Genomic DNA, 10,078 nt, shown 5'->3' with positions numbered 1-10,078 from the left:
TACTTTGTTAGGATTGAAGGCTTGCTCTTTGTTGAAACTGTCACATGAAGCCAAGATGTCTCAGTGACCTTTAGGCAATGAGCCTGAGAGATTTCCAGCCAGAAACTTTTATCTACAGTGTTGGCTTGTTTGTTTTTAACTCTCGAGTTCTTTCTTAGGTTTTGCCTTACGTGTTATTCTTGTGGTCATAGTTTTACATATCAAACCTTACCTGCACTTTTTCTTTGTTTTCTTTTGGTGCAAATTAATTTTAGTTATTACAGATCCAGCCACCTATCTTCAGTGGTGGGTGGTGTAGGAAAGTGCTGTGTGTAAATGATGTGAGCTCACTGCTGGCACTGCTGTGCTGAACTTACAGGCTGTCAGCACAAGTATGTCAGAGACCTGTGAACCTTTGGAAGCTACAGTGCAATAATCACCAAAATGAGAGAAAAAGATGTTAGAAAATTGTCATTCTAACCTTAATGTTAAAATATTTATATGGTGCTGTAAGAAGCTAAGGAAGAGAGGAAAGATACCAATGCTTTATACAATAATCACCAAAATGAGAGAAAAAGATGTTAGAAAATTGTCATTCTAACCTTAATGTTAAAATACTTATGTGGTGCTGTAAGAAGCTAAGAGAGGAAAGATACCATTGCTTTATAAAACTTAGTTGAATCTACTGACACTGCTAATTCTATAATTGTACTCCTCACCATACATAACATATAGTAACACCTTTTGCCACATACAAATCTTTCTTCAAAGGAAACAATAAAGGAACTAAGAATTTCCCCAGTTACCAGTGTTTTCAGTTCTTGTTAAGCAGATTCCAGTGCAGTGTATAAATAGCAAAAAAAGCTGTAATGTTTGAACAAATTCACACTTACTATTGCTTCAAAGGAATTATAAACTAGCAGGAAGAAATAATTCTTGTTCTTGAAAAGTAAGCCACCTTTTATTCAAGTGCCATTTAGCAAATGTTTTATAAAATGAACTGAAAGAGAAATAAAGTGTGAGTGTTCCCTGTTTTCCTCTAGAGGGAGTGTGGCAGTCAGGAAACATGCAGTGTCCAGAACTCCTGAGTGTCTGGTCCTTTGTAGTTTAACTTCATAGTGGAGAGCAAAAAGGCTGTCAGCTATGATTCTGACTTATCGCTGTTATTCATACCTTCATTCCTCTGAAGTATCTGGTTGGTAATTCACTTACCCCTGCTCTCAAATTCATTGTCTGTATCTCTAATCTTCATACCAATCCATCTGAAGTAAGTTGAGAATGGAAGGAACGTTAATTGCTACCCACATCTTTAGCTGTAGCCGTATCTTATGCAATTATAATTTTGATTTCTAGGTATGAAAGTCTTAACTGGTAAACTGTTGCCTTCACAAGAACATCATGAATCTTGAGTTTGCTTTCTGCTTCCAAATTGGAAATAGACATGACATTGTTTACGACATACCAACACTACTATATTTCTTTTACTAAAATCTTGTAGATAAACAGCTTGGTAGTTTTGGTAATTGTGTTAAATGTTTTTCAATTACAAACACACTGTAACTGCTTATGGTATTTAGCCCTCAGGTCTTTAAACCAAATTTACAAGAAATGATTATTACTTATTATTACAAGAAATCCATATTCTTCAATATTTTCACTAGATTATTTTTGTATTGTTTGCTTGGAGGTCACTGGTAGAAAATTTAGAGGGCACTCTCTACCTCACAAAACCATTCTGGTTACCCTGAGGAGATCTACAGTCTTGTGTTATGAACGAATGTCAAGCAGAAGTCCATCACTAGAGTTCTTACAAAGCCACCCCCAGGAAACAAGTCTTGACAGCAGTTAACCTTATGCTTTTGGATTAGCCAACTTTTTGGAAGCAGAAGAAATAAGTTGACAGCAGATTTAAAGGTAGACATGAGCATAATCCAGGCTGAAATACCTGTCCTCTCCCCAGATTTATTTCATCTTGGAGGAAAATAATTTCCAAAAAAAATCCCCTGTGGAGTTTGTGGAGTTCCTCCTCTTAATTAATGTCAGAGGACCTGACAGTGCATATTAAGGGAGCTATGTTCCTGTGAAAATGAGTAATGCAACTTCATGGAAAATATCTTTAAACTTCTTTCAGCATTTGTGATCAATAAAATACCATTTTATGTGATTCCCTGTATTCTTTTTCTCCTCCTTCCTTCCCTTAAATTCAAGGCTCTTGAAATCTGCCAACAGAGGAACTTTGTAGAGGAGACAGTCTATCTTCTGAGTAAGTAATGCTCTGTGTGATAATTCATAACGTCTTGTCATAAGGTACATGCTGCAAAATTATATGACTTATTGTCCAATACCATTTAACACACTTTCCCAGAGGTGAAGTTGGTGTGCAGTCAGTAAAACTAAATAACATGATTTAGAAAGTAAACCAAAATACTGGATTTTTCATACGATGCCTAAACTCCATATATTGTGTTACTGTGTTTCTGATATGATCTTTTTTTGGGTTTTGGAGGTGCTGGGAGGCTATGGGGAGCAGGTGGAATGGAATTATCTTTTGAGACTGTTTGCCAAGAGTAGTACTGTCAGTTTGAAGAGACTGGAGAAGTAAGACAAGTATTTTATTCTGAATATATCTCAGGAACCAAGTACTATCTTTTGCTGAGATCGAAGATTTGCTTATGTTGCCTTGCTTCTTTTCTTTATTTCTTTTTTTTAAAAAAATTAATTGTAAATTAACTCCCCCAACAGGCCAAGGAATCTGCCTCTGAATGGGAGGCATTGCAAGATTAAGATTTTAATGGATGTTTCTGTATTAGTCCTGAATAGAATGAACAGTGTATTTTAGTCAATCTTTTTTTTCAATAAAAAGAATATTTTGTGTACCATTTGAGAGCAGAGTAGGATTTACTCCTGGATTTCTATAAATAATAGTTCAGTATTTCTAGTGCTTCTTCCTCTTCCCTCCTCTCCTTTTCCATGGGTGTAAGCTGTGCTATGCTTACTGCAAATTAAGAGTGCCCACAAGGGCTCTTAAAGGGTGTATGTATGTCACGGCATAGTTTACATGCCTAGATAGACACACACTCCTTACATTAGATGTTGCTGCAGTCCAGAACCCCTGATATGACCCAACACACCTTTAAAAAAGGCTTCAGATCCCAGTTGAGCAAGGTATTCCAAGCACTAGTTGAGTTTATACCAATTGCTCTGGGATTGACATTCCATCAGATTAGATTTGGTAATGGTTGAATTAGTGGGAAGCAACTTCACACTTATAAAATTGATATTGAAAGAGGTTCTTTAAACACTGAGCATTGATAATCACCTAGGATTTCTAACATCTTTTGCTTTTTTTGTCCTTCTAGGCAGAATGGGAAATAGTCGTAGTGCCTTGAAGATGATAATGGAAGAATTGCAAGATGTAGACAAAGCTATTGAATTTGCCAAGGAGCAAGATGATGGAGAACTTTGGGAAGACCTCATTTTATATTCTATCGACAAGCCACGTAAGCTGGATGGGTTCTCAGGAGCCCTTTGGGGCTGTTTTCTGGTGGGAATGCTGTTGCAGTGAGAGGATTGAATTATCCGTGTGCATATTAGAGGAGGTGTTTATGGAGGACCAGGGAGGAGTTCTGGTTTGTGGAGCACAACAAAGCTGTCCTACTGTGCCTAAAAACTGCCAGTAGGGCAGCATGTGGGCATGCTGCAGAATGAGTACTTGGGGGGTTAGCATTTGCCTAAGCTCTGCATAGTTACGTCCTTAATGACAAACCAAGGGGAGAATGGTGCTTTTAATTTGGTGGAATGAGGCTTTATTTTTAGACAGCCTCAGAAGACAGTCTGCAGGCTTGATGAGGTTGTTATGTAGAGTGTTTATTGCAGCTGCTTTCCTTTGAAATTCTGAAAATGAAGAACTTACACCTTTCTAGCCCTCAACAGAATACTTAACTTGTTTTGTTTCTGTGGGACAAAAGTAAGATCTGTAATAGTGGGTACATTTTGCCTTTCATCCATTATTTTAATAGCTACTCAAGTTTAAAGTTTAGATGGAATTAGAAACTATCTGAATCTCATAAGCACCATCAGTTTTGTTTAGGAGACAGGTTCAGAGGAGTTCATAGGACTGAGAAAACAGAGAATTATTGTAATTATCTACTCCATTAGTTTTGCAGCCTCTTCTATGGCTTTAACTCAAGGCTTTAAAGCCTCTCTTGGGATCTCTTTTCTGAAGGATTGAATGTCTTGTAGAATTAGTGTCAGGATACATACCTTTTCATCCCTTGGCAGCTAATTCTGACAAGAAGAAGCAACAAAACGTTACTCTTTTAGAAGAGTGGTATTTTCAAGTTACCCATACTTAAACACAGTCATCTGTATTTAGTGACATCTAAAGATGTTAAGAAGGGACTCAAAGTGTATAGAATTCTCTCAGTTCCATCTGCCTGTATGCAGAGGAACTCCAGTGGTGCTCTGAGGTTCATCCTCCTAGTGTTTTCTTTAGCCAGGTGCACTTCACTCTTTTCAATGTTTACAAACATGTTGGAGTTAGGTTAAGTGCTTGAAAACTTGTTTATAAACCCTAGAACTGGGAATGCTCTACTGGCCCTTTTTAAGGAGTTGAAATGCATTATTTACTTGTTGGTTTGTGCTGGATACACTGTCACCCATTTTCTGAATACCCTGGAAGTTCTGCAGCTTGCCAAACTGTATCTTCCTCTTCCCCAAAAGCCTGTGTTCGGGTAAATACAGCTGCAAGAGACATATGAAAGGCTGTGTAAAAAGGGCTTAGTGTCCTCTCTTAGTAGAGAACTGTAAGAAACAGCTAAAGCCTTTACCTTGTCACTAGAGCAGCCTTTAACATCAGGTATTCATAGGATCATCGAATGCTTTGGATTGACAGGGACCTTAAAGATCATCTAGTTCCAACCACCCTGGCATGGACAGGGACACCTTCCATTAGACCAAACCTTCCACTGAGCAATCTTCCATTAGGTTGCTCAGAGCCCCATCTGACCTGGGGAACATATCCAGGGAGGGGGCATCCACAACTCCTCTGGGCAACCTGTTCCAGTGTCTCACCATCCTCAAAGTAATTGTAGTATTTTTCTGGATTTTCGTCTTACTTTCTTTGCCTCTTGATCTTCACAGCTTTCATTACTGGTTTGTTGAACAATATTGGAACCCATGTCGATCCCATTCTTCTGATCCACCGAATTAAGGAAGGCATGGAGATTCCTAATTTGAGAGACTCACTGGTGAAAATTCTTCAGGACTACAACTTGCAGGTAGCTGTTGCCTTCTTCTGTGATTTTCATTTTCAGAGGTACAGCAGAACCTCTTTGACACCAAACAGCACAAGAAATGGCTATCACGAAGGCTCGTTCATCTTGGTCAGGCAGCTGTCATTGACAGTGTGGGTTGGTAAATTACGGCAAAAAGGGTAGGAATTTGTCAAGACAAATAGTCTCTTCTCTGATGGCTTCTAGCACTCTTAAATCCCTCCTGTGCTCTCATAAGCCTGGTGGGTAAGAGGAACTGGAAGGATCCTGAGTGATTCAGGCTGTTTGATGCTGCCCAGCTGTCCAGTGTTGGAAAGTTTTATGGCCAGTACTCCTCATTCTGTTTCATATATGAGAAGGCAGAACACAACATGCACTCCCTAAAACATTTAACAGGTATTAGAGTCATATGTTAAGTGTCATACTAAAGGAAGATAAACTTCTTAAATCCAGTTCATGTCTGTTGCCCAGATGTCAAAGCATTTAAAGGAAATAACAGTGCTCATTGGAGTATGTGAGTTCTTAGCCCAGCACTTGTAAACTTGTAACAGCTTCAGTGTCCCTGAAAGTAACAACAGAGAGTTGCTTTCCATATTTTAAATGTTTGTATGTAATGCACATTGTAATATTACTTCCAGTTTTTAATTGACTTTATGAAATAAGAATATCCTTCCAAAAATTATACTAGCTACATAGTTTGCTGCATTTAAACAGCTGCGTGTTCCTCTTGCTGCTGTCAGTACCCTGCTGCTTGCACTGCTGACCTTTCTGTTCCTGCAGCTTTACAGGTATGCAAAATACACTGCCTGGCTTCAGGCAAAGCTGCTGACATAATTTGGTCACATTTTGGGGAGGGAAGAGTCATTTTGCCTTCAAATACCTTTTAACAAAATTACTTTGGGATTAAAAGGATGTACTTAACCTTGAGAGTGATATCTGAAATTATTTGCACTTAACATTGAAAAGCTTTGTGGATTTCAAATTAATTCATTTTGAAGTAGAATTTGGATGGTTCTAGGGCTAAAATTTGGATCTCATTGGAATAATAGAGATTAGGGAACCTGAATGTAATTTGTGCTTGGTTTGCCTGTATGATAGCAAAACAATATAGCCAAAAAAAAGGGGGACTACTCTTCTTTAGAGAACTGTAAGCCATAGCTTAAAATAAGACTGTTCCTGAGGTGTTACAGGCAATGTAAAGTTCACCACTTAGGAACAGATGGTGTGTCTACACTGCAATTCAGAGATGTGATCACAGCTCTTGCACGCTCATCTAAGTAGCCATAGGTTGGCAAGCTCAAATGTTACAGCAGGACTCTGCATTCAACGTGTGCTTCAGGACGTGACTGAGACTTCAGGTAAGTGTCTAAGCAGCCTCTCACTGCTGAGGGCAATCCTGCCCAACCTTCATCATGACTGCTGCCCATTAGCTGGTTTTTGGTGGCCTTTGGCATGTTTGTACGATTTCTGGTCACACCTTCACATCGTGTGGTGTAGGTTCATGAGATGGTGTCCTCTAATCTGGCCTGACAGACCCATGGATTTTGATAACAACTTCCCTATTGGTATCATTTCACATCCCAGATGTTTTGAACTCATACAGAAATCCAAATTTCATTGGCTAGGACTTTCTGTGACTTTCTCTCTTTGGATCTCAAGCTCTGTATGCACATAAGTTTTATTCTTCCCATTTTCAAATGCAGTAAAGAAAATCTTGTGCCAAGATCCACAGAGGAGTCACACAGCTGAAGTTAGAACCTGTTGCTTGGCTTGCAAGTCACTAACACAAAACCTATGCTGATCTTTTCCTACCTTTTGGGGAGCCAAAGTTATTATAGCTGTGCCTTTAACAGACTTTATCTTTTTGAAAACAATTCTTTACATCCCAGCAAACCCAAGCAAATCAAATGTAGCAGCTGCCAAAGCATGCCATATGTGGCTTCCAGCATCCATTAGAGAATCCAACAAGGGAGTCTACTAATGCAACAAAATTTGTTGTAATATTTTTTTAATCTGGGATCTACCCTGAATAATTTAAATTTTTATTAATGTTGGCATATTGCAGACTGATTGCTTCACTTTAGCAAATTGCCACCCATTAGGTGAACCACTGCAGCTGTTCTGTGTGCTACTGGAAGCTCACCCCAACTCTAAATTGTGATTGACTTATACCTTTGAAAGAAGTAAATCCCTGTTCACTACCAACCAACCTAGCATGGCACTAAGATAGAATTAGGTATTCTATTGGGTTAAAGTAAAATGTACATCACATGAGACTTCGTTCTTGGACTACAACCTCAGTTAAGTACTACTAATTTGCTTTTCCTTTGGCATTACAGCTCTACTTTGCAAGTAGGGATCTATTAAGTTGTCTTATTATTCTTCACTACCCATTTTTATTTTCCAACTTCAGGAAATGCAGTTCTGTCATGACCTTAAAACTGAGGACACTCAAGTACTCTCCTAGAGCAAGAAGAGCTTTAAATACTCATTTAAATGGTTTTCTGAATGGGGATTGAAACTCCAAATGATTGTTTTTTCCCTCCTGGGGTTCATTTATTATGATGTTTTCTCTTTGTCATTATCTGAGTTAATGTATTAAAACCATAGTACATAGTTGAGTGATACTGATTTATCATAGTGATGAAAGTTTATTTACTGCTGAAATAATGTGGATTTTAGTGTTTATACACAGGAACATTCATAGAGAACAGTCATGAAGACATAGGTAACAAAGACAAAGTTACAGTTGTCTGAATTTTAACAGGAGTATTTATCAAGTAAATTATAGTCTAAAACTTTTTTATTATTTATACCTAACTCCTGGTATCTAGTTCTTCGGTGCCATAAATTTATAGATAAAATAGACTACAGACTACTTCCTTTGAATTTATAAACTCCTGAGGATTTGTTGTCTTAAGGAGACACCTACTTATTTATTAGAACTGACACATTCCTAGCACATTTTTTATTTAATGGCAAATAAATCAGCGTTCTTCCATCAACATTTCCAGCACAACTAAATACCATTCCAATCTCTGACAAGCTAACCAAATTGAGCCAAGTCATATTGATAACCTGACAAAAGTTTAATAATTTTCATCTTTCCTGCTTGCATTTAAAAGCATTTTCATGCACACAGAATCAAAACTCAACTTTACCTCCATATATTTGAAAAGTTGTTGTCAGAGTAACTTTTATTTGGTTTCACATGCAGACTTTGCTTCTTTGAGACTTACACAGAACCCTTGTTCTCATTAGGAATTTACTAGTGCAGTTATTTTTGAAAACTCCCCTAGCCAACACAATTAGGGCAGCAATGCTCTTATTGGAAAGTTGTAGCAAAATCAACATTTACTAGTATTGCTATGCAAAATACAAATTCAAACTATTCATTTTTTTTTCAGTGAAACTGATGCTACTGATTTTTTCTTATAACTTCTTTGGACTTCACTTACCAGTTGTACAACAGTTCAATCTTAAGACCTTTCAGTGAAACTGATGCTACTGATTTTTTCTTATAACTTCTTTGGACTTCACTTACCAGTTGTACAAAGTTCAATCTTAAATAAGACCTTCTTTCTCAAATGTACCATTTAACTTTGTGTTTGTCTTTTATATTCAGTTCCCTAGAAATTAAATTGAAAAAGAACATGGTTCACACGTGTTTAAATCTGATTACACAGTGGTGTGAACTTATGAATGAGGAATGCAGGAGCCTGTCTTAAAATGAGTCATGTCATCGTGCTCGGGGTTTGTAAAGCATTGTATCACTTTGTATTGGAGATCAATCTATTCATAGAATTCACATCTATCCATTCATAACATAGTTTATGAACTAATTAGGCTCCAGTGATAATCTGATAAATGCTGCTTGAAACAGCATCTGCAAAAACTGTTGGGTTTTGCTCCTGAACATGAATAAGCTGCTGTTCAGACATCTTGGGGGCACGAGGGAGCAAGTGGCAGCTTGCACAGAGGGACATCTGACTTCTGGTTGTAAAGACTAAAAATAATGTGCTTTTAGTTGTAATCTTGATGCCATTTGGAAGAATTTGTTTAATTACCTTGGAGAAACTTGGACTTATTGAGTGCTAAGGTGAAGCAAGGCCTGAATTTATTCCCAGATCTTTGATTGCACCCTTTCAAACTAGCTTCACACTGCAGTGTTTTCCATTAAGTATAATATTAAGCATTTGTAAATCGTGTCTTTAAAATTAAATAAGAAACTTTCATGGCTTCTGATTTTAATTATGCCGTGGCATCTTCCCTAATGTAGTCAGAAAACTAAGATTCTTTTTTGCAATAGCTGTTTTGGTGTCAGCAGTTTTCACTAATTTGGTAAAAAGCATTATAGCTGCCTATAACTTTTTGGTGGTTGTACTGTCCTGTCCTGCTTATGTTTACAATGATGTACTTCTAAAGGGTAAAAAAAGCTCAGTTTCATCCTCTCCAAGTCCTATTTCCTTGCCTCAGAAAGTGCTTTCGTTACAGGTTTATGCATGATGTCAGTTTTAACTAGTTTAGCCTAATCTTAGGGTGCACAGACCCATACTTCTCCCTCCTTTTCACATAAAGAGATTAATTCAAATATTCTTTCTCCCGCTTTCTCACCTCCAAATTTCCTCTCCTGCTTCTCTTTCTGTAAACCTTAAATTATCCCTCTCATCTTTGAGCTCTTCATATTGTTTCTGCAGAAGGGTTGAGTTTTATTACCTTGAGTTTTGAAAATTTACATTCTTCATTGTGACTTCCTTTTATATAACAGTAGCTGCCCACTTCTACCAAAGTAAGGGCCAGCAAAAAGACATTGAATCTTAGTGTTT

At 37.6% G+C, this 10,078-nt stretch overlaps 1 protein-coding gene across 1 annotated transcript in view; it reads left to right on the top strand.

Annotated features, from left to right (window-relative positions):
* The window catches only part of VPS41 (vacuolar protein sorting 41 homolog (S. cerevisiae)), a 47,162-nt gene that overhangs the window by 31,060 nt on the left and 6,024 nt on the right, over positions 1 to 10,078 (top strand). The window contains exons 16-18 of the mRNA XM_008944180.1: positions 2,188 to 2,242; positions 3,339 to 3,479; positions 5,122 to 5,258. Coding sequence (XP_008942428.1) covers positions 2,188 to 2,242; positions 3,339 to 3,479; positions 5,122 to 5,258 — 333 coding nt within the window. The remainder of the gene's footprint in view (positions 1 to 2,187; positions 2,243 to 3,338; positions 3,480 to 5,121; positions 5,259 to 10,078) is intronic.

This window comes from Merops nubicus, unplaced genomic scaffold (genome assembly GCF_000691845.1).
Source record: "Merops nubicus isolate BGI_N331 unplaced genomic scaffold, ASM69184v1 scaffold617, whole genome shotgun sequence".
Taxonomy (NCBI): domain Eukaryota; kingdom Metazoa; phylum Chordata; class Aves; order Coraciiformes; family Meropidae; genus Merops; species Merops nubicus.
This window is presented reverse-complemented; position numbering and strand designations above follow the sequence as displayed.